The sequence below is a fragment of the Lepidochelys olivacea genome (assembly GCF_965140295.1).
Source record: "Lepidochelys olivacea isolate rLepOli2 genome assembly, chromosome: 6".
Lineage (NCBI taxonomy): Eukaryota > Metazoa > Chordata > Testudines > Cheloniidae > Lepidochelys > Lepidochelys olivacea.
The window spans coordinates 17,467,498-17,492,662 of NC_140416.1; the positions used below are offsets into that span (position 1 = coordinate 17,467,498).

Below are 25,165 nucleotides of genomic sequence, written 5' to 3' on the forward strand. Positions count from 1 at the left end.
TTCTGCCTGCAGACCTTTTTAAGGGTACAGGTGACGTGACCGTGTGTATTTAGTAATCTATGATGGGTGTTCGGCAGATAGGCTCAGGAGCCTCCGTCAGGTATACAAATGCAGGTTCTGCCTATTCTACCTGAACAAGGTCAAAAGAGTTGGCCTATGGCAATTACTCAGGATATGGAAGCAAAGTGGAAAGCTTTCATCACCAGCCCATTTTTTTCACTCTGTACTCCCAGGGTTTTCTCATTCAGACCTCATCATTTGGCACACACCACAAATCCTGTGATCAGGAAAGTGACAGTCTCAGAACAGAGGGTGAATGGGCTTGAAGACTGAATTAAAACTAATATATTACTCTGGCCTTCTGTATCACCTTACAGACAGGAATGGAATAAGCCCCATACCGCCCCAAAGATGGTCCTCCCAGTTCAGGGTTGACACACAGCAGCGGGACAGTATGGAGGGAAGTCTGCATGGGTGAGGCCTGTGTCTCATCAAATCTGTAGACTGAGTGGATTTTAATCACTAGGACTGTCAGTCAAGTACCAGCTTCCGAGTGCGCAAGACAAACATGCGCACATGCTGATGGCCTCACACTTGTGTTCCCTACAGTCATGACTCTTGTGTCTCCTTTTGCTTTGCAGGGAAGGCAGGAAGGAGCTCATATTGACCCATGGGAAGATGCTGACTTCACCCTGTATAAAGTCACAGACAGATTTGGATTTCTGCAGTAAGTTACTCGTTTCTCCTCCCAGTCACCCTTCAATGAAATGGACATTATACAGTCATACTCCGTGCAGAAGGATGTCCTGTAACAGCTCCAGCAACCTCAGTGCAGGCTGCTGTATGGCCTTATTTGATCAATCCCAAATGTCTAGAAAGGAATGGCAGTGTATCTTCTCCTTCTGCATCCAAGCGTGTGGAAACCTTCTGATGTTGAAATGTCTTATTTAGACATTTTTGATCAGTAGTAAACTTTTAAACATTCCCAGCTTGAAACATTTTGGCTTATTAAACCAAGTCGAAACATTCAGGCTATTTTAACGTAGTGCTGCATCTGTCTAAGCTGGTGCAGTGCATCATGGGAGCTTTAGTTCAGAAGCCTCATGTCCCAGTTCTTTATGGGCCAGAATCCCCAGTTGGACTGAATCTCCCAGGATGTGGTCATGGGATGCCCATGATGCACTGCAGCAGTTCCACCAGAGGAGAGAGCAGAGCATCATGAGAGACGTAGTCCAACCAGGGAGCCCGCCTCGTAGAAGAGAATGGGAGCACGAGGCACCTGAACTACAACTCCCATGAGGCACCATGACAGCTCAGGCAGATGTAGTGCAATGTCAAACTGGCTTGAAATGAAAAGTTTCAATTTGGTTTGACAACCAAAACCTTTGAATTGTCGACCTGACCTGAAACTAAATACTTTGTTTCAATTTTCCTAACAGAAAATCAAAATTTTTACAAAATCAAATGTTTCCTGTGAAACTGTTTTTCTGTTGAAAAACCATTGACAGAAAATTGCTGATCAGCTGTACTAAGCAGTCTCTTTAAAACTCTAAGCTTTGAGTGATTGATTGTCCTCTGATTTAGACCGTCTCTATAAGGCAACTAATTTTAATTTGGTCCCTCAGGTGTGGTCAATTGAAGACTGCTTGTTTGCATTGTACAGTATATTGTTTTCCATACCCCTGTTGCTTGTTGATTCAATCAAATCCTTAATCTTTCAGTGAGCATGAGCTGCCAACCCGCAGTGCAGTGGAAGAGAAGGTAAGAGCTGTCAGCTTTACTACCTATGTGGCTCATACCTTGCAAAACATGGTGCTAAATGGAAAGGTGCTTAGGTCTGCTTTTTAAACAGCAAATACAGACTTTGCAGCATGGCCAACTAATCAGATTTTCTCCAAAAATATAAAAACCAGCATCTCCTAAACTGATGCTCTGGAGTTGATGGAGCGACACCTTAGCACAAAGTTACAGGAAGTCAGTGCTCAGTGAGGAGTCGTTTCATAATGCTGTGGTAAAGATGTGAGCTCGGTTGGAGAGACCAGAAGGCACCTGAGAAAGCAGCAGAACTCTCAGTACTGCAGCTGAGCTTGGAGTAGGGAGAGGGGGAAGCTGGGGAGTTTCTTTAGTCCTGTGCAGCAGTTCTGATGTGGAGAGTGGAAGGTAGGAAAATGCCATGAAGGTGCAGCACAGATCTTCATGAGAAGCAGAGTGTGAGAGCATAAAATGGAAGTGATCTATTCACAACAGGCCTGATCAGACCTTCCAGTTAATGGTTCCATTTTTTTCTTTCAAATCTTGTTTCCTATCCCTTTCAGTTTCGTTATTATTAGTGCTTTTTATTTCATTGTTCCAGACTTCGGATAATTTATTTTTCTTGCTCCAGTGAAATCATAAAACTTTATTTAAGACTTATAGGCAGGAAAGAGGTTGATAGTCAGCCCCTGCTGGGAGAGTGGTCTCATCTCATGTGCCTCTTGCTCTCTCTGAGCATGGTGGAAGAGATCAACAGGCTGCAGCTTAAAGTCAGATGGGCATCCAGATGCCTTAGTGACTCTGAAAATCTCAGCCTAAATGCTTGATCCTCACTGGATGAAAAATGGAAGTGTCTTTGAGTATCCTGCTCCCCATTCATGTCTCCTTTAAGTTTTTCAGTGTTTCTGTTCCTCCTGTGATGAGTGCTAAACCACCTGGCTAATTGTGTTATTTGCAAAAAGAAAAGGAGGACTTGTGGCACCTTAGAGACTAACCAATTTATTAGAGCATAAGCTTTCGTGAGCTACAGCTCACTTCCTCAGATGTTATTTGCATATCTCTAGGCATGGCTAGTTACTCTGTGTAGATGAAATGAGTGCTGCAGTGGGGGAGGGTCAGGATCAGTTCTACAAGGAAGTATTGGGAACCCACATTTAGGAACATTAATGAAATTTAGGAGAGCTCGACTCATGCAATATTTCTAAACATCTGATTCAGCTGAGACTAGATGCTAGATCCCATTCAGTCACTTTAGGAGGGGCTAGATTGCTTCAGCTCACTGCAGGAAACCTATGCAGTTAGAGGATATTTTTCTACAAGTTCAAAAGCCCCAAATAAAAAAAATTAGATTAAAACTATAATAAAATACACTTTTTATTTTGAGATCACAGAGCTTAAAGGTTCTAAGTGGTGTCCTCTTCTCAACTACACTGCCACTGGAAATAAACTAGAGTTCACCTCAAAACAAAAATCCCTGTAACATGCTTGCTTGGGTTGTGAATAATAAGGGATGACTGAGCTCAGCTGGTAAAGTTGCGGCCATTTGACCTCAAGGGAGCTGATTTGGCTCTGGGTTGTGGTAACATGAATGTCTAGTTTTGAGATCCGGGCTTAAATCCCCTGTAGTATCTGTATACTACCAGACAGACAGAACCCAGGGTAATTTGTGGCTGGATGAATTCCTAAGTATCTGTTACCTGTCAAGGAAGTTCTCCTGTTGAAAGAATTGTCTGTGTATCGTGGTTGCTTCCCCCTCCTCGCCTCCACTACTGCGTGTAGAAATTGTCTACCCCTGTAAGTACTTTTCCCTCCGTTATACCCTCTACCGCAGATACAAAAGGGTAGGGTGGGAGGGCTGAATGTGAAATGTCATTATCATAAGGTTAAACTGAATGAGGATGAGGAGTTGTTTTGTGCTTTCACAAGAAGCATTTCTGTAATGTTTGTTTTGATATGAACTGACTCTTTTAGCAAAAGCTGCAGGAGATTGAACGAGTGGACAAATGGCTGAAGATGCTGAAGAAATGGGGCAAATACAGAAACAGTGACAAGGTGAGGAGATTAAAAAAAAAAAACAAAACCCACTTGTAGTACTATAGGGGGAGAGATTGTGATGTCCTTCCCTTTGAGCTAGTCATTTTTTCCAAAGGTTTATAAAGAAACCGGAAACCCCTGAAAAATGCTTTATTTTATTCTTCCTTTTAAAGTTTAATAATGTGTTGGCTCAGTAAAAGTGCTGACTGTTGTGACATATGGGGCCAAACTTTGAGGGCCTCCTAAATTCTGCCTGCAAATTTGGCACTTGTCCCCATTTGTGCAAGCGCCAAAAAAAAAAAGGCCACCTTTGCTTGTGAGCCTGTCCATGCACAACTTAGGAGGCCCCTTGATTTGTAGGCCAGTTTCCTTGACAGATAAATGTGGGGGATATTTTTATTTGCCTAGGATTTACCTGCATACTATGTATCCTGATACTGATTTGATTGTCTGAACCCATTTGGCTGCTAACTGAGGCTATTTTGTGAACATCACCAATATGCCAAAATACGGGACTTAAAATAAACTCTGTGCAGAACAGCAATGGAAAAACCTAGTTATTTTAAGAGGTCATCTAAAAATCACAGTGTGAATCAAAACACATTTACTTAGCTTCTAGACTATAGATGGAGTAGGAGGGAAGCATGAAACCAAAACTGCACTGATGATCATACTCTGTGAGGATGTGGGCGTACCTTTGGGTAAGAATTCAAAAACCCAAGGTCCTGTGTGCTCTGTTGGGGACCTTAAGCATCCCATAACTTTTTTCATACAAGTAGGAATTTTCCCAAGTGTCTTCGCAAAAATACCCTCTGCTGCTCCTTTTCACTCCCGCTTCTGTTTTCCTGTTCTCTAACTCAAAAATGGTTGCATTTCATTGGTGGTGTGTGTATGTGGTGTGTAAAGCACATTTGGATGCTTTGTGTCATTACTGTTATACTTTATCCAAATATTTACTAAAAGAAATGTATGTATTCTAACTAAATTTTCAAATGAAAAAAGGAAAAACCTGTTACCACATCACTATCTCTGTCTGTGTGAATGGTGGTGGGTGTTCTCACTGGCAGCTGTCATTTTGGAGCTGCTTCTGAGCAGGAAGTCCAGACTGTTGACATGTCTGTCCTATTCTTCCTGCTTGTGTGTAATTCTAGTTGGTATCAACATAACATTACTTAACACGGGGCAGAGTGTCTAATAGTTTGGGGACAAGACTGGCAGCCAGGACTCCTGGCTTCTATAGTTTAGCTATGCTTCTGAATTATTGAGAACTTGGACAAGTCATTTAACCCCTCTGTGCTTCCGTTTCCCAGTCTGTCAGTATTTGTACATCTATAGTCTAGTCCAGCCTCCTGTGCTGAGGCAGGACCAAGTCTACCTAGACGACCTCTTGAGGTCCCTTCCTGCCCTACATTTCTATGATTCTGTGATCTCCTGGAAAGCTTCATTAATGTTTCTAAAGTGCTTTGAGATCTTCAGATGAAAAGTGTTTAGAAATAGACAAAGCTATATTTAAAAAAAAATTTTAAAATATAACAGCATTTACGTTTTAATTTTTCAGCATTTCCCAGGCACTGGTAGGATGAGTTGGCACAATGCCTGTGAAGAGGTGGGCAGGCATGTAGTCCACAGATCTCAACTTTAATGAGCAGAGGTCAGGCAACACCCTTGCTTATGACCTAACAGTGAATGCCAAGATAAAGTATTTTTATAGTTAATTTGTGAACATAGTTGATTCCCAGCACCAGTCTCGCTTCCTACATGTCTAGACTTGGTAGTCTAAAAATGATATATTTTTCTACTTCTGCAGTGGAAGAAACACAAAATTACACAACTGTTCACTCGAGTGATCTCATTCGATAGAAACGTGCAGAATGTATATTTTTATAGTCTTCGTAGAGACTCATAGTAGGGACTTGAATCCTGGTAAAGAGCAAACATTATTGTGACCATCTGTGCAGGATCTAAATAGATGGGGGACTGTGGGACAATGATGACCTTGACATTACCAAGCATCAGAACAGAGTCACATGATCCCACATTCAACATGATTTTTAAGAGGAGCTGTAGTTATAGAGCAATCAGTAGTGAAGATGCATACAAATACTCAATTTTATTGAAGAAACAAAACAGATTTTTCAGACTTGACATTGATGCCAATCTGAGTATGAAAGGGACAGGGACACACTTTCTTTAGATTTTATAGCCCTTCTGTGTTCAATTCAATGTTCTTTTAGTCATTCTCTATCACTCGGTAACCTTAGTAGGGAAAAATATGGGAGCCCTCCAGTGGCCATAATAATCCCACTAACTTAAAAAGTCAGTCCTAAGTGGTTGGTAGCATATTGGATAAAGTGTCCTCTATTCTAGAAGGATTGAACCAGGTCCTTCAGCTCTTAATGCTTATTAATGCAAAATTATTACTGACCTAAATGGAAGTTTTGCCTGTGTAAAGACTGCAGTGTTTGGTTTAGAGCAGCGGTTTTCAACCAGGGGTCCGTGAGATGATTTCAGGGGATCCACGAAGCAGGGCCAGCAGTAGATTGGCTGGGGTCTGGGGCAGAATCCCGAAGGCCCCAGCCCTGGCACCCTGTGGGGCCCTAGAGTTTTTATAGCCTGTTGGTGGGGCCTCAGAAGGGAAAGGTTGAGTACCCCTGGATTAGACTTCACATCTGTACTTGTAAATTGAAATAAATTAACCCATCAATACAGTTTTAAATGAACTCTTATCATGAATCTAAAGTTGAAGGGGGAAAGAGCTGATGCAATATACTTTTGCCTATATGTACAAAAGTGACTAGTTATTTTGATGCCCAATTTGAGACACCTTAATGGGGCCTGATTTTCAAAGGGTAGGTGCTCAGTACCATTGGATAATCTGGGCTCTTTCTAGGGTTAAAGGTGGTCACCCACAATTATAAGTATGAAAATATAGGCCTTTACATGTAAATAAAAATCCAGATGAGAAAAAAGGGTATATTTTAAAATAACAGTTTGGCTAGAAAAGGGTTAGCAAATTAAATGGTCAAGTTAAAGGAAACTTGGGGCATAATACAAGGGGGGGTCACTTGGTTAACTTAAATTAAATAAAATTAAACAACAGTAATGAGGCCCTATAAAAACCTGAATAGGATCCAGCTTCAATCTGTTGGTCACACTGGATTGTGTGGGTAGACCCTTCACATCTGTGCCAGCAAGTCTGAATCTGACTCCAGCTTCTTCATGGAGACGCAGTAGCCAGCTGCTCCACTGTACCATTAGCTCATGCTGTATTTTGTCCTAAGTAATTATTACTGCATCTCTATCATAAGCAAAGATGGTATTGTATCTTTTTGTACCTCGCAACTGGATGGGGCCCAAATGTTTCAACAGGGCAAAATGATAATAGAACATGAAACTTAACATGAGTCCCGATTAGGTTCTTGACACAAACACAAATGTGTTCTTGATACAAACTGTGACCTCAGTTTAATGACTTCTGATGTCAACAATTTACAATAACTTCTTGGGTTAACAGCAGTTAGAGCAAATGTGGGTCCAAACTGGCCCTCTCCTAATGAGAGATTGAGCTATCATTCCTTTATTTCAGTGACTGAAAAGCATAGAGCTCTTGTAATAGAATAAATGGAATTATTTATAATGAACCACAAGGGTTCATGGTTCTTCCAGACAGATAAGACATTATCCCAGTGCCAAAGAGCTGACATTTTGCTCCCATTGACTTGAGAAGGAGCCACATTAAGTGCTAAACAGTGAGGGGGTGCGGAAACGATAAGCCAGATGACGTACAGGAACATAAAGAATCTTTGACTTCGCTCCCATTCCACCCTAGCAATTCCAATAGAAGCTTCCAATGGCAGAGATTTGGAAAGATCCCATATGCTATACATGGGGAAACCTGTACATCCAGTATTGCCCGTATATGCATGTTGGAACAGTGACACTGTCATGCAGCATGATATTAAATATAAAATTGCAGGGAAATGCAACCCAAAGCTCATCTCTGTTTTCCGAAGCAGAGCTTTGAACTGCTTGTTCCCTCATCCACAGTAATTTCCTTTCACTGATAGTACAACATTTGCATTGCTTTTTAGATTAAAGTTGCTGAGATCGCCTGGCCCAGAGGGCTGAATGGTCTCATGAATTTATATCGTGAGTTTAGAAGTTGCACAGATTCCTTCTGCTGGACTCAGTGGATATCTGAGAGCAGTTCAGATGCTGGCCTTAGAGAACCATGAAACTGAATAATACTATTCCAGTGTGGGAATGTGATGCCTTGGAATGAAATCAACTCTAAAGTTTTTCTAAATCAAAAGTAAAATCCACTTGCTTAAGCTGATTGTAAAAAGCAGTCTATCATTTTTGCTCCAGTCCCATGGCAGTTATTATACAGTATGCACTTTTTTAATGCTCTCTTGTTCTCATCACTTCACTGACACCCTGCAGCCTGTTGTCTTGAGTGATCTCTGTAGTACAGCGAATGGAACCGTTTGTTAGGGAAACTGCCAGTGGAAAGGCCAACCTTCTCTTTGCAATAAGATTAGTAATGCTAAACTAAATCAATCAGTCATGCTGACTGACTGCTTTTATAATAACTAATAAAAAACCTTGTAGCATAAACCGTTTGAGTTTAAGTAGCTTTGGAAGACTTCTCTATCCTCCACAAGTAACTTCACCTCTAAATCTCTCCTACTGTATACATTATTTTTCTACCTTTCTTTGTTCATCACCTTCCTATGAAGGCGCTCATCCCTTGCCTAATATACCTTGGAATTTATTTTTAACAGGGCAAAACTCACCTTTGAGTTAGCATCCAACTAAGCTGCTTGAGACTTGTGAACTTGTTAACATGTTGTAAATACCCTGGTTGTGAGATTTCATTGTCAGCTTATGTGGCCAGCTGTTGACAGTCCCCCTACCCACCGGCTTCCATTCCCTGTTGCCCTTTCTGGTCGTGAGGTGTCTACTGGCTTTTTACACACAATCTGACTGATCCCACTGCATGGAACAGTTTGTGGCTGGCAGGAGGAAGTGGGCTCTTGCTATCACAATCAGGGATAATAAGTTAGTTGTTTACCTAGCTCAATGCCAGGCTGCTTTTAACTTCCTACAGCAAAATAAAATTTCCTTGAACTATTTCTAGGGCTGGATAGGGTCGTATAGGGTAATTCAAGTTTCCTTGGGAATAAACGGCTGAGTGCTGGAGATAGCCATCAATCTGATAATTGTATAATTAACTTTTGCTCTCTTCAAGCCTAACCAAGCAGTCTAAGGGTATGTCTGCCCTGCCATATAAAACCCATGGCACAGAGTCTCAGCCAGGTCAGCTGACTCAGGCGAGAGGGCTAAAAATTGTATTGTAGAAGTTCGGTCTTGGGCTGCAACCTGGGCTCTGAGACCCATCTACACTGGAATTTTTAACCCTGAGCCCGGTGAGCCTGAGCCAGGTGCTCTGGGAGAAGAACCTGAACTTGGGCAGCCTAACACCCCCACAAGCAAACAGTGGAGGCCTCTGCAGGTCTGAACAATCTTGATATCAGAATCTGACCAGAAGCAAAAAGTTCCACTTGAATTATGGAATATGGTTATTTATTTGGATACGGACTCCAGGTGCATCCTATCAGCTAACTAAAAATTATAGTACCAAAATCACATCACCGAAACTGAGGCCCCAGGAACATTTCAGCCACTCCACTGCGTTCCATACCACTGCAGAAAAACACAAACCCACCACCAGTCATCACATATCCTAACGCATCTCCCACCCTTCACGTTCCTCCTCTGCTCTCTCCCACAATGCCTGCTCAAACAGGTGAGCTCTGTGGTGAATCTGGGAGGTCGGTAGATTCAGGCTATTTCAGACAGAGGAGAGTGAATTCCAGAGACACAGAAAACATCCTGCTAGCAGCTCCCTTTCTTGTATAGCAAAGTGGCTCCAGCACAAGTGCCAGGGCTGATCTCAGAATGGCACAGACAGAGGTGCAGCCTTGCTCAGGCAGGAGGGTCTCAGGCTGTTGCGAGGCCAATATGTCAGACCCAACACCTTAAATTCCACTTTGGAAGACATTAGACAGCCAACGTGCAGTTCACTGAGTACTGCTCTCATATTCGAACAGCCAGATTCTCAGTTTAACAAGCCAGTTGTTGAAATCGGCACCGGCTTCAGCTTAGGAGTGTATTTTAAGGTGTTGCCCCATGTAGAGTGCACTGCAGTTCATTCTAGAGATGACAAAGGCATGGATCACTGTATGGTAAATACCTATCTGTATGGAAATGTCAAGATGGATCTACAGTGCAGTGTTTTTGACAGTGCTGTCCATTCTTTAGGTGTATCCCAAAACACTGGATGCCTAGGTACTGAGACACCTTAAAAATACTAAGGGACACATCATTTTACAAAGATAGATTATGCATAATCTAGTGCTTTCTTAGTCAGTTGAGTTGTGGAAGTACGTTAATAAATATGGATTGGATGTATTTACCTTTTAATTTAATTCCTTTGCTGGATAGTCTGTTGGGCTTTCTAGCTGCCTGTGTGCAAGTAAGACTACCTTCAGTGTGCGGTGATTTTTTTGTTTAATCTTTGCCATAGCTAACAGACAGCTGCTACTATCCACAGAGTCCTCAGTCCAGAGAATAGGGAAGACTGTCTTACTGAAACAGACAAAACTCAGTCAAGAATCTGTCTACTCTGCAGCCTAAAGAAGGGAAGGGGTACTCAAGCAATAACCTGTAGAGAAGAAGTAATTTAAGAGCGAAAATGGAGGGGGGAGGAAATTAATGTTCATTGCAAGGGCTAGATAATTGCCCTGTTCTAAATTGGAAACAGGCAAAGCTTCATTACTAAAAACAATCTATTGCTAGACTCTAATGGGACCCTTTCAAGCTAATACTGGACCAAAAAAAAGAAGCCTTTTTAAAGTATAGCACAGGTTAGGATCCTTCAGCTAGCAGTAGATTCCTTTGAAACACCAGAAGTTCTCAGTAAAGGGTTTCCCATTACCAAGTTTCCTCTCATGCCAGCATGCTTTACTGAAGCTTCTAAACATCTCGATGTCTTGAGCACTACCCTTTCAAACAACCACCGTCCAGGAACCTACAACATTCTCACCTTTGTATGAGTTTCTTCAGTAATGTGGTGATGTGAAATATCATGTGGCAGCACTAGCTAGTACTGAATAATGGCCTCTCAAGAACCCTATCTCACTTAGCAGAGAGGACAACTTGGGAAAGGTTTTATTTGATATCTGAGAGATCCAGTGGTGTCAAGGCAGGACCAGGAAACAGAGTATTTGCTTACATTCCCTAGTTTAACGCTGATCTGTAAGAACTTGAAGGCAAAGTATTCAAATGTATTTAATCATTTCTTCATGGGCAACAAGTATGGTATCCTCCTAAACTAAAAGCAAAACAGAACCGCAAGCCACATTCAGGTTAAAGGCTCAGTGCAGGACCTTGGGGTTCCATGCTGTCACTAATAGAGGAGACCTAGTACCAGGCTTACTCATAGCGCAAATTTTGTACCTGTAACTGTTACAGGTAAGGGTATGTGTGACAGGTTGCCCCCCTTCAAGGTGCCACCTGATGTGTTGAGATGCCAGTGAGCCTGCCTGTTCTGCCAGCATGGACCCCCTTTAACCTGTCTTGCTGAACCAGGCTCTTAAGCTTCCTCTAGCAGTCGCACAGGCAGGGCCACACCCAGCTGCAGAAAGACACAGACACTGAGATCAGCTCTGGGAAAACTCAGCTTAAGGGACTTGCCCCAGCACTCAGGTGCCCACCTCCCTTGCAGTGCAGACCCAAAGATATATTGTCTTGCGCTATATAGAAAAATTTGCACAGCACAAGCTCAAAAAAATTCGTCCTCTTCCTCAATGTGAAGAGAGATAAGCACAGCTTTTTGGCCTCCCTCCCCAACCCCCCCCCCCAGTTAGAAATTGCACAAACTGGGTTTAATAATAAACAAAACAAATTTATTAACTATAAAAGGCAGATTTTAAGTGGTTAAAGGGATAGCAAATGGAAAAAAGCAGATTACTAAGCAAATAAAACAAAACATGCAAACTAAGCTTGAGTCACTAAAGCAATTGTCTACAAATAGTAATTTCTCACCCTAAATGTTGTTTCAGGCAGATTAGAGATTCTTGAAAGCCAGGTGCACTGGCCTGTAGCTTGAAACTTCAGGTGGTATTACTCACAGGCTAGATACCCTTGGCTCAACTCTTCTCCCCTCAGTTCAGTTCTTCTTTTCAGGTGTTTCCTAGTGTTTTTTAGGCGGGGAGGTAGAGGAGAACCCTGATGATGTCACTCCCCTGCCTTATATAGCTTTTCTGTATGGCGGGAACCCTTTGTCTTCTAGTGGAAAAACAATGGCATTCCAAGGTGGGGGTCTAGTACCAGGTGACTCAGTCACATGTCTCGGCAGGGTTGTAGCAGCCATTACTTGCAGGCTGTCTGGAGCATCCACAGGAAGACTAAGCTCTTTCACAGTACATTGTCTTTGCTGATGGGACATCAGCGCAGTCTGGCTTTTCCATTGTTATACCTGAAGGGCTAGTTGTGGGTGTCATCCAAAGTAGCACATTTGAAATACAGATACATGGTCAAGATTCCTAGCTTCAGATACAGAAATGATACAGGCATACAAATTGGATAATCACATTCAGATAATCACATGCAGTAAATCATAACCTTTCCAATGATCCTTACATGAGCCATCTTTCATAAAGTATATCTCTTATGCGATATCCATAGCATAATCATATTTCCATAAAGATATGGAGTGTAACGTCATGGTATGATTTTATTTTACTAAAATAACTACACAGGTATAACCTGTGGTGTGGACACTCTTAGATTGGTATAAAGGTGACTTATACTAATATAGCTTATTCCCCATACCATACTATTATTTATTTTGCGTGTGCATAGTCGTCTAGCCAAGCGATGGCATCTTCAGTGGTGGGATGCAGTTCTTCTAGGCCACCACTGAACCTAGTCAGAGGCATTCATCGACAATGTGTGTCATCGTCTGTGTCGCACCACAGCTGCACAAAGGGCTGTCACGAAGGCCCCAGCGATAGTGGTAGGGTGCACGGAGACCATGCCTGGTCCAGAACCTGTTCAGCAGGGACCGTTGAAGACTGGGCAGGTCAAAACGAAGCAGGGAGATTGTGGGGTCGGCAACGCGGGACTGGTTTTATAACAGAGATCCATTCCTCTCGCCAGAATGTTTCCTCCCTAACATCCTGGTGTGGCGGATGAGACCATAATAGGTGACATGATGGCAAACGTGCAGCTGGTGGCTTAAAAAGGTCACTGCTCTGTAGCTATACTGCTGTACACCTTTTGACCAATGTAACCATGTCCACACTAAGGGGCTTGTAGTGCTTTAAGTATACCAATAAAGTTAAAGCAGTACAACTTTCTAGTGTAGGCAAGGCTGAGCCCAAAGCCTGCGTGTGCTACAGAGTTAGTGGAATAATTAGTTTCTGGCCATTAAAATAAATGGAGTTATGCCAGGAATAAATTTTGACCCACTGTGATTTGGCCCTGGGGGAGCAGGGAAAGAGGAACATGCGGTGTGGTTGTTCCATAACTGCCTCGAGCTGCTGTGGGTGTGCCCCAGATTATCTGGGAGGGGACTCCCTTGGAAGATTCTCAGCCAACAGATGGTCTGTTTTTAGGCAGAGTCTGTATCAGCATTACAGAAAAGACCAGCCTCACCTCCCTTTTTCTCTGATCCTGATGATGTGTCTGTGCAGTGACTGCTGCTTAATAAAATGAAGGCTGACAAAGCTGCTCAGGATGAATCAGCCAGTATGCTCAAATGCTCTTTAGTGTCTGACCGAGCCCCCCAAGAGTGAATAATCTGTCAATCCTGGTGGCAGCAGAGGGAGGGAAGGGCTGGCAGAGAGACGGTTGTTGCAGTGTTGTTCTGCCAACAGTTGGTGAAATCAGGCCCCCCGATTCCTGCAGCAACACCAACAACTGGAATAAAAAAGAACGTGAACCCCTGGCTGTCCATATCCGTGTGCACACCTAGGCTGAGTACCACTGTCTTAGGGCTAGTCTACACAGGCAACGTTCAATGGGGCTTATGGAGTCACGGCAGAGCGCTGGGCGGGGCGCAGCTCCCACGAGGGGCACAGCTCCCAGGGCAGGTGCACCGTCTGCACTGGTGAAACTTGCAGTGCTCGGGGGTGTTTTTTATAATAAACCTGGCAAAGGTCTTAAATACGACTTGCAGAAGAAAAACATCCCACCATGTTTATTCTTCTTTGTGCTATACCATGGAGGCCTGAAAGCTATTTCATTTTTTTTCCCCCCTTTTATTTTGAAATAGCAGGACTGTTAAGTTTCATCATAGCCCTTCAGCAAAATCAGGTTTTTTTCCCAGGACTGGAGAACTGGCTCGGAACCTTTCTCAGCTCTTAATTGATGAGGCAGGAGAATTTGAATCTCTTAACAGAGCTTTTCCTCCCAAGTGTGTGTATGAGGGAGGAAGTATTAGCAAAAACAACTGAGAATTGGGCTAATAATCCCTTCCCCTCTCAGTTGCTCAGGTTTGTTTCTAGTGATGGATGTCATAATCCCCCTAGTTCTCCAGCTGTCCACAGCGTTCTCCAGCAATACAGAGAAGTGAAGACTTATGTGATCTCTATGAGTGTGAGAGAGATAGAGAGAGAGAAAGGCAGAGACCCCTTCTTTATTTTATTTTTTTGTGGGTGGAGGGGGAACCTTTCTGCCCTCCTCTGAACATCATTTAAAAAAGAAAGTGACTCCCTTTCTTCACTGCTTTTTCTCTCTGCAGCAAATGAAGAGAAATTGTTAATGCTACGCATGGGGCTTTATCTGTGGGGCTCACGTGAGTGGCTAACTTGCACTGTGCTCTGAAAGCTTACTCTAACAGAGCTAACGCAACTCATTCCAACTAACCCTGGACATCTTAGAAGAGTGGCAGTTGGACTGGATCTGAGGCTGTTGCCTCTGGGATTGTAACTATTCTTCAGGTTCCAGCTCTTCCCTCCGTCGATTGCTTCTTGCGAGTAGTTAGGCTGGGTTTACGCTACAGCCTGGTAGCAGTAGAACTACGTCGCTCAGGGGTGTGGAAAATCCACGGTGGAGACAGCGCTATGTTAATGGGAGGACTTCTCCCATCCACGTGGCTACTGCCTCTTTGGGAGGTTGAATATCTATGCTGACAGGAGAAGGTCTCCCATTGGGGCAGGTAGCATCTTCGCTAAGACCTACAGCGGCACATCTACACCTATGCAGCTTGTGCTGCTGCAGTGCTAAAAGTGTAGTCAAGCCCTTAGGCTGCTTGCTGTCAGACCAACTCAGAAACAACTGGTATCCATCAAAATATACTGCACATGAAAGTTCAGGTTTTAAATGACTGTTTAAATGTTTAAATCAAACAACCAGCTTTATGGTGTGAAAAGGAATTGAACAAGTTTTCTTTCCTGGGGTTCGTAACGGGAAGCTGCTCTTTTTGTCCCTGATCCCAAAGATCTTCAGAGCTCAGCTCCTGCTGTCAGAGCCGAGGTTAGTAAATAATCACAAAGGAGAGGGAGAGAGGGAGCATGTTTCCTTTATAGATGGGTCATTAATTTTACGGGAAGAGGAGCTGTCCTGGCACTGGCTCATGCATTAAAGGTGGTTGCTACCTTATGATAAAAGAAGGCATTTTAAAAAGAAAAAAAATTTGTATTTATATTTATATTGATATATATATTTATATATATATTTGAAGCTGTTAGAAATCCACATCTTATTCACCCTGTCTTTGCCTGGCAAATTAATAGGTTTATGATGGATAGTGACAAAATGAAAGTGGGTCAAGTGGGCAAGAGATTTTTAGTTTGTTTTTGTTGACACCTGATTAACAAAAACGCTTAACAGCTGGAAGAAAAGCCTTTTGGTTAGAGATTCAGCACCCCACCCTTTTATAAAGGCTGATAGCACTCTTCCGTCATAATGCTGGGTGCTTTTCAAGGGAGACCATAAGCAAAACGGGGGCAGAAGGGTGGGGAACTTAGGCTTGATCTGATATTTTTGTGATTGGGGGGAAAAAAAAACTTGTGATAAGCAGTTGCAGAGCTTTATCCATCATGAAGCCTAGAAAGGAAGGATGATCTTGTAGTTAAAATGCTGAACTGGACTTCAGGAAACTTGGGTTCAGTTCCTGGCTTTGCTAGTCTTCCTGTTTGACCTTGAGCATGTCACTTAGGGCTTGTCTACATGACGGGGTAATGCACCCTATGGGTGTGTGATTTCTAAAGTGCACTAACATATCATGCATTAATTAGTATGTGTAGATGCTGCTGGTGTGGACTAAAGGTTCTCAAGTGTGCATTAATGTAGTATTGTGCACTAGGGAACCTTCTGTGCACACCACCAGGGTCTACTTTGACCAATTAAAGCATAACATATTACTGTGTTTTAGAAGGGTCACTCCCTCTAGGATGCATTGCTGCTCCATGTAGACAAACTCTTAATGTCGCCATACTTTAATTACCAGCTGACATTTCTTTCTCCTACCCTTTGTCTTGTATCTTGTAAGCTCTTCAGGGGAGGGATTGTCTGTCTGTATAGTACCTATGGCAGTGGGGCCCAATTTTAGTAGGGACCGTTAGGTGTTAGTGTCCTAGAGATACTAAAAAGAAGGTATAAGCCCTTTTATTCTTTCCTCTTTAGGTCTCCTTTAACTAGGGTGACCAGGTAGCAAGTGTGAAAAATCGGGATGGGGGTGGGCAGCGGTAATAGGTGCCTATATGAAAAAAAAAAATCCCTGAATATCAGGACTGTCGCTATAAAATTGGGACATCTGGTCACTCTACTTTTAACATTAAGTATGGGAGGCAGCTGCTCCTCTGCTTCCCTATTGTTTCCCAAAGGCCTGGACTTCTAACCTTTTGCAAAGATATACAGCAAAATAGCGATGTTTAAACAAAAAAATCCTTTCCCCCCTGAAACAGATGATACAAAGCTGGGAGGTATTGCTAATTTAGAGAAGGACAGGGATACCCTACAGGAGGATCTGGATGACCTTGTAAACTGGAGTAATAGGAATAGGATGAAATTTAATAGTGAGAAGTGTAAGGTCATGCATTTAGGGATTAATAACAAGAATTTTAGTTATAAGCTAGGGACGCATCAACTAGAAGTAACGGAGGAGGAAAAGGACCTTGGAGTATTGGTTGATCATAGGATGACTATGAGCTGCCAATGTGATATGGCTGTGAAAAAAGCTAATGTCGTCTTGGGATGCATCAGGAGAGGTATTTCCAGTAGGGATAAGGAGGTTTTAGTACCGTTATATAAGGCACTGGTGAGACCTCACCTGGAATACTGTGTGCAGTTCTGGTCTCCCATGTTTAAGAAGGATGAATTCAAACTGGAACAGGTACAGAGAAGGGCTACTAGGATGATCCGAGGAATGGAAAACTTGTCTTATGAAAGGAGACTCAGGGAGCTTGGCTTGTTTAGCCTAACTAAAAGAAGGTTGAGGGGAGATATGATTGCTCTCTATAAATATATCAGAGGGATAAATACCAGAGAGGGAGAGGAATTATTTAAACTCAGTACCAATGTGGACACAAGAACAAATGGATATAAACTGGCCACTAGGAAATTTAGATTAGAAATTAGACGAAGGTTTCTAACCATCAGAGGAGTGAAGTTTTGGAATAGCCTTCCGAGGGAAGTAGTGGGGGCAAAAGATCTATCTTGCTTTAAGATTAAACTCGATAAGTTTATGGAGAAGATGGTATGATGGGATAACATGGTTTTGGTAATTAAATATTCATGGTAAATAGGCCCAATGGCCTGTGATGGGTTTTTAGATGGGGTAAGATCCAAGTTACCCGGGAAAGAATTTTCTGTAGTATCTGGCTGATGAATCTTGCCCATATGCTCAGGGTTTAGCTGATCGCCATATTTGGGGTCGGGAAGGAATTTTCCTCCAGGGCAGATTGGAAGGCCCTGGAGGTTTTTCGCCTTCCTCTGTAGCATGGGGCACGGGTCACTTGCTGGAGGATTCTCTGCTCCTTGAGGTCTTCAAACTACAATTTGAGGACTTCAATAGCACAGATATAGGTGTGAGGTCTTTTTTTAGGAGTGGTGGGTGAAATTCTGTGGCCTGCATTGTGCAGGAGGTCAGACTAGATGATCATAATGGTCCCTTCTGGCCTAAATATCTATGAATCTATGAATCTATGAAACAGGAAGCAGCTAGAAGAGGTTAAGAACAACTAACTGCACCCATTATGCCCAGTCATCTCATCCCCTGGTGTAGATTGTCATTGTCTCCTACAATGTCTTCATTTTCATTTTGGGTTTCATTGTGAAGGGAAATTGCTCTTTTTTCCCAGGGCTTCGAGGTTTTACCACTTTCATTTTTGTGGGTGGTGGGAGGAAAGAAGCCATCAGGTAAATAACCCAGAGGCAGTTTGTTAAATACAATCTTAGGGCTTTTCTACACTTACATTTTATAGTGCTCTGACTTGCTGGCTCAGGGGTGTGCAAAATCACCCCCCTGAGTGCAGCAAGTCTGAGCGCTTTAAAGTGCTTGTGTAGACAGGCTCTGAGCGCTGGGAGCTAATCCCCTGGTGGAGGTGGATTACCAGGAGCTCTGGGGGAGCTGTCTCCCAGCGCTCCCGCACAACCACACTCGCACGTCAAAGTGCTGCCGTGGGAGTGCTCCTGCGACAATGTTTTTAAGTTTCCAATGTGGCCATGCCCTTAGCTTGGTTTGTTACGCCCTTTCTACCTGGTACACTCCCAATGGGGTGTTGAAAGCTGTTTACTGAATCCTGGTGAATTCATTAAAGTTCAGCAATAACATTTGCTGAATGTTCAGATTCAAAGCCAAATGTTTCCTCCCTGCAGAGTTAAGCTGCTTATTATACCTCAGGAAAATGTCACTGCTAGCCTCGAACTCTCTAATTCTTTGGAAATAAATTGATCAGGAGGGAATTTTAACTGATTCAATATGGGGTTCCTGGCTTTCATCTCCTCCTTTGTGCTAAAGTTATCCAGACTCCTGTCTGGTTTCATTGGTTCTTCATCAACATCTCTATGGCTTAAGATTTCTCTTCCTCTTCCTGTCTCACACACTGGTTTCCCTCTCTCCCCCCCCCCCCCCCAGGCAGGCAGTTGCGGGGGTTCTGGAAGAGGGCGGTCAGGGGACAAGGAGCGGGGGTGGGAGGATTGGATGGGTTGGGGGCTCCAAGGGGGACAGTCAGGGGGTGGGAAGTGGGAGGGTGCGGATGGGGGCGGGGGCCAGGCTGTTTTGGGGGCACAGCCTTCCATACCTGGCCCTCCATACCAGTTCGTAACACCGATGTGGCCCTCGGGCCAAAAAGTTTGCCCACCCCTGAACTAGATCCAAACATGAAATAGGTTTGGGTCTCAATGTTCTGCAGCCAGCTGCTCCAGAGACCAGGTAACAGAGCCTTCAGTTGGACTGAGACTCTGGAACACTCTCCAAAAGAGATCAGCATGCTACTCTAGCCACCCAACAGGCCATAAAATGTCCCTTTTCACCCTAACATTTCCCAGAGTGGAAGAAAATTAGCCTGCTCGAAAATAACAGCCCATGATTAAACCTGGAGCTGGATAGAGTAATGACATCTTGCTTAAAATCAGGGCCTCCTACTACATCTCAAATGGGATGGAGATCTGACTGCACCTGTGCAGCTCCTACTGTTGTTTTAATTCTTGTTCAGTATTCACATACCACAGATGTGATCTTGCAAATGCTTGTTGCCAGGTGTGGTGCTTGCGTACTGCGAGTGGGCCCATTGAAGCCAAAGGGACTATTTGCAGTAGTAAGCTTTCTGCCCAGTTGTAAGCATTTGTAGGATCAGGGTCAAAAGTGGGACAGCCTTTTGGAAGTGCTTACTGTAGACAAGAATGTTGCATCGTGATGTTATTTGCACCCTTGATCGTATTCTGTCATGGTATGAATGTTAAGAATCATGGGCTCATCTAACTTCCACATGAAATTAATTGAAAGGAACAGTGTTCTAATCATGTCCCAACTAAATGGGGAATTATCAGAGTGCAGCAGAATGGCAGTGTAATCTCAACATTTATTATTAGCCCACATGCTGGTGTGATTGTCCTTGTACTCCTGTCTGTCTGAATCCACCCTTTGTCTTTTGTCTTATATATAGGCTAATCTTTTTGGGTGGCAGAAACTGTTTTTTGTTCTGTTTGTACAGCACCTAGTACGATGGGGTCCTGGTCCATGCCTAAGGCTCCTGTGTACGACAGTCGTGTAGAGAAATAAGGCAGCATGGAAAAGTGAATTCATTGCCTCCTAGCCCAGGACACCGACAGTTATACCGTTACCTTACAAATCAACCTACAGAGTCACTTGAGTGTTTTGATACGTGTAAACTGCAAGATAATATAAAATAGGTACTACGTTCATATTCACTTTATTTGCCTATGTACAAATGCATGAACTTGATTCCGTTCAATATACAAAGCAGGGAAATAATTTTGTAAAACTGATTGTAAGATAAGTTGGGATAGGTAGCTGAAAATAGAAACCTTTGTACCCAGTGTAGGAAACTGAATGGAGCTGTGTTCAGGAGCACGTCAGTAACTCAGTGGCGTATACAGTAAAGCAGGCTTTTTTCTGAAGCCACTTAGAGTCTAAATGCTCAGGCCACCACTGCAATGTAGCAGCCATCATGCACTAACGCTACATAACAGTGAAGAAAACACCCCATGGAAACAGCCAGTGAAATTTAAGTAGGCAGAATGTAAACGGCAGGGTTAGCGTTTGAGCAGCACCCAGGCCAATTTAAAGTGCCACGGGGTCCTTAATAACTAAGGCTCCGATTTTGGGACAGATGTCACAGTGTTCATGATAATCATGAATTTGAATGTAGTCCATGACAAGCTCACCCTGCAGTGACGGCTCCTGTCCTGCAGGGCTGGGCTCAGCTCCCTGTTCTGGGTGTTGTGACCTGACGGAGGGTTGGGCATGCCAGACCTGAGTGCGTCGTGACCACATGGCCAGGTCACGATACTTGGAGCAGGGAGCTAGGACCAGCCCTGTGGAAGAGGAGCTGACACTGGAGTAAGTGTGGGGTGGGCTCACTCCCCAACCCGACCCTCTTTTCCATGCCTTGTCATTTGTCCCCGCATCTCTACTGTGAAATTTATTAAAAATTTCTATGCCAAAATCATTGCCTCGTTAGTCACAGGTGGTGGGATTATTTGTTGGTTTTTTTAATGTTGCAGCTGAAAGACCATTCAAGGTTGTGGGGAAGATGGGTTGAACTCACAAGAAGAAAACTGTTGTACTGTCTGGAATGGCTCGTGACCGTCAATGCCTACTCCAGGGCAGATTGTCAGAAACAGGGCAGGCACCCCAAAGTGGTGGTATGTTCTATAATTAGATTTCACCAAAGCAGTAACAAATGCGAATGCCTGCATTTCTACAACAGTTGCACCATGGAGACACAGTCCCATTAGACTCTCCAATCTATCTTGCCATGCAGGCAGACTGGACTAAATGATAAATGGTCACTTGCATCAAAAATCACACAATATTCAGGTTGCTTTCAGTCCAAAGAGACCAGTCATTTACCCAGATCAATTGGTAGTCTGGATCTTACACCAAAGACAATGCCAGTAGCCAATCCTGTAATCAACTATTTTAAGATTTATTAACTAGAAAAAGGAATAGGAGTGTTTATTTACAGATTAAAGCAAGCAAACATATACGCACAAATGAGTTACCATCTAAATCCTAGGAGTGACAGAGTTGTAGTGATCCGTCAATTGAAAGAGTGTGTCAGGGCAGAAACCAGGTAACCCTTGGGGATTTCTGGCTCCAGTTTGATTTCTCTGGCTCTGTGAGAGTTCAAACAGCAAAGAGATGAAAAATTTTCACATATGCTATTTTAATTTCCATCGTCAAGCATTCAAAGTGATGGGATGAAGCCTTCTGCATGTACTGCTCCATGGTTGCGATAGTCATTAACTAATCCTTTCTATGATGATGTTTCTTGATAGCCCTCCTGGATGGGCAGTGGGGAGGATTCCCATGTAAGGGTTCACAAGTTCAGAGCAAACATTTTCAAAGTTGTAAAGAAAAACTTACATATTTCCTTACAGCATGGAATGTAGACGTTACAAGTGAGATTAATGCATGCAGCAACTTACAAGCATTTCATAGAGTCTAAACACTGACGTTCTTATCAGACTAATAGCTATTTTGAGCAAAACTAACATACAGGTGAACTGGACTGGTGTCCAGCTACGAGTTTGTCAGTTCTTAGCTAATGCCAGTAGCCTAGGCAAGAGCTGGCATCTGGCCTGCTAGTGTCACAAAAACATCTTGAATTTTTTTTAAAACATTCATGTTTGATAGAAGGGATGAAACTTTTTAAAATTTTTCTTTTTTTTTTTTTTTTGCCATTGATGATTAAAGAGCTTTTCATCAAGAAAGAAACTGACCTGACGAGGGGAAAAATGGAAGAGACTAGACACAAACACATTGCAAAAAAACAACCAAGCGTGCACTTTTGTTTTTCTAATATTAGGAGTATCATATGGAGTATTTTACTTCCTTCCCAGTAGTAGTAATCAGAATATTAGCCCAGATCATTCTTCTCCCATGTTTTAAAGCCGCAGTAAGGTGATCATATTTCCCAAAGGGAAAACGTGTAGGCTAGCCCGAGGTGCGGGCTACAAATGCTTACAACTGGGCAGAAAGCTTACTACTGCAAATAGTCCCTTTGGCTTCAATGGGCCCACTCGCAGTACGCAAGCACCACACCTGGCAACAAGCATTTGCAAGATCACATCTTTGGTATGTGAATACTGAACAAGAATTAAAACAACAGTAGGAGCTGCACAGGTGCAGTCAGATCTCCATCCCATTTGAGATGTAGTAGGAGGCCCTGATTTTAAGCAAGATGTCATTACTCTATCCAGCTCCAGGTTTAATCATGGGCTATTATTTTCGAGCAGGCTAATTTTCTTCCACTCTGGGAAATGTTAGGGTGAAAAGGGACATTTTATGGCCTATTGGCCCCCCTTATCCCGTGCACGGGGCTGTCCCGTGCTGCTTGCCTGAGTCCTCTCCCTCCCCTGCACGGGGCTGGGTCCCGTTTGGGACAGATGTCCACTTTTGCCAAAAAGTCGGGATGGCCGGGACAGGGCTTAAAAAACAGACTGTCCCAGCCAAAACGGGGTGTACGGTCACCCTAAGCCACAGGAACAGATCATTTGTGTCCGTGGAGATTCCCTGACAGCCCAGGATAGTCCAATTAGGGAGTGTGGTGGTGTCCCCCTTTCTCCCATGGAAAAATCTTTCACCCAAACCTGGATGACGATGGGACACAGGCTCATTGATGCCAGCTGGCAAAGGGTTCACTACTCTGTCAGCAATGCCTAACAGTCCTGACAAACTCGCTACACCCAACACATTGCTATCATAGTACTTCTCTATAAAGCATGTTGTGTGAGATCTTAAATGAAAGCCAGAAGCATGCTGATCCTCATCATCGTGTGTTGTGTGTACGGGTGATATTTCAGAAGTTGTATGTGCTAAATACATGTTTTAAAAACTCTGTCCAAGACAGAACTGACAAACAGGTTTTGGGTCAGACAAAGGCCTGTATACTCACCTGTCTGCCTAGATTCATATGTAGATTAAGCATTGTAAGCCAAAAGAATGGAAGTGCTGTTGACATGAGGCCGGTTTTCTTCAATATCTTCATAAATGATCTGGAGGATGGTGTGGATTGCACTCTCAGCAATTTTGCAGATGATACTAAACTGGGAGGGGTGGTAGATACGCTGGAGGGCAGGGATAGGATACACAGGGACCTAGACAAATTGGAGGATTGGGCCAAAAGAAATCTGATGAGGTTCAATAAGGATAAGTGCAGGGTCCTGCACTTAGGACGGAAGAACCCAATGCACAGCTACAGACTAGGGACCGAATGGCTAGGCAGCACTTCTGCGGAAAAGGACCTAGGGGTGACAGTGGACGAGAAGCTGGATATGAGTCAGCAGTGTGCCCTTGTTGCCAAGAAGGCCAATGGCATTTTGGGATGTATAAGTAGGGGCATAGCGAGCAGATCGAGGGACGTGATCGTTCCCCTCTATTTGACATTGGTGAGGCCTCATCTGGAGTACTGTCTCCAGTTTTGGGCCCCACACTACAAGAAGGATGTGGATAAATTGGAGAGAGTCCAGCGAAGGGCAACAAAAATGATTAGGGGTCTGGAACACATGACTTATGAGGAGAGGCTGAGGGAACTGGGATTGTTTAGTCTGCAGAAGAGAAGAATGAGGGGGGATTTGATAGCTGCTTTCAACTACCTGAGAGGTGGTTCCAGAGAGGATGGTTCTAGACTATTCTCAGTGGTAGAAGAGGACAGGACAAGGAGTAATGGTCTCAAGTTGCAGTGGGGGAAGTTTAGGTTGGATATTAGGAAAAACTTTTTTACTAGGAGGGTGGTGAAACACTGGAATGCGTTACCTAGGGAGGTGGTAGAATCTCCTTCCTTAGACGTTTTTAAGGTCAGGCTTGACAAAGCCCTGGCTGGGATGATTTAATTGGGGATAGGTCTGCTTTGAGCAGGGGGTTGGACTAGATGACCTCCTGAGGTCCCTTCCAACCCTGATATTCTATGATTCTATGAGTCAACGCGGGGGATGGGGAGTCAACAGGAAGAGAAAAAAAAGCTACGGGAAACAGCTTTCGTCTAGAGGTGCACTGTCATCCAGGGGCAAAAAGGACAGCCCTTTTTGCATCCGTGAATGGTGGATCCCAGCCACGTAGGTTGCTGATGCTGGAAGATTGCTTTAGTTTGGAAACTGCTTAAGACAAGGATTTTAGCTTGTTAAAGTTAAGTTCAGACTCTAGGAAGTGTGCTACATTTTTAATTTGATATGTAACCATTTCTGTTTCCATTATCCTTACTACCGTATCTCTTGAATCTTAATCTTCAATCATACATTTATAGTGAAACAGTTATAAGTGTATCTCTGTGTTGTGATGTTATAAAGGACCGGATCCTGAGTTGTGCCAGTCAAGCTGTGTGTATGCTGTTCCCTTGGGTACAGTGAATTTGGTGATTACTATGAGGGTATGTTTACACAAAAATTAAACACCCGGTGTTGGCCCGGGTCAGCTGACGTGGGCTCGTGGTGCGTGGGCTGCAAGGCAGTAAAATGTCTGTGTAGACGCTCGGGCTGGAGCCTGAGCTCTGGGATCCTGTGGGGGGAGGAGGTTGCCTGAGCCCAAACGTCTCCACAGCAGTTTTTAGCCCCGAAGACTGAGTCAGCTGACCCAGGCGAGCCGCTCTTTTATTTCAGTGTAGATCTACCCTGAGAGTCCAGC

The 25,165-nt window shown here is 43.5% G+C and overlaps 1 protein-coding gene across 1 annotated transcript in view; it reads left to right on the forward strand.

Annotated features, from left to right (window-relative positions):
• Window positions 1-25,165, forward strand: part of LOC311521521 (uncharacterized protein) — a 173,757-nt gene that overhangs the window by 120,487 nt on the left and 28,105 nt on the right. The window contains exons 4-6 of the mRNA XM_084629849.1: window positions 642-727; window positions 1,722-1,761; window positions 3,724-3,804. Coding sequence (XP_084485975.1) covers window positions 642-727; window positions 1,722-1,761; window positions 3,724-3,804 — 207 coding nt within the window. The remainder of the gene's footprint in view (window positions 1-641; window positions 728-1,721; window positions 1,762-3,723; window positions 3,805-25,165) is intronic.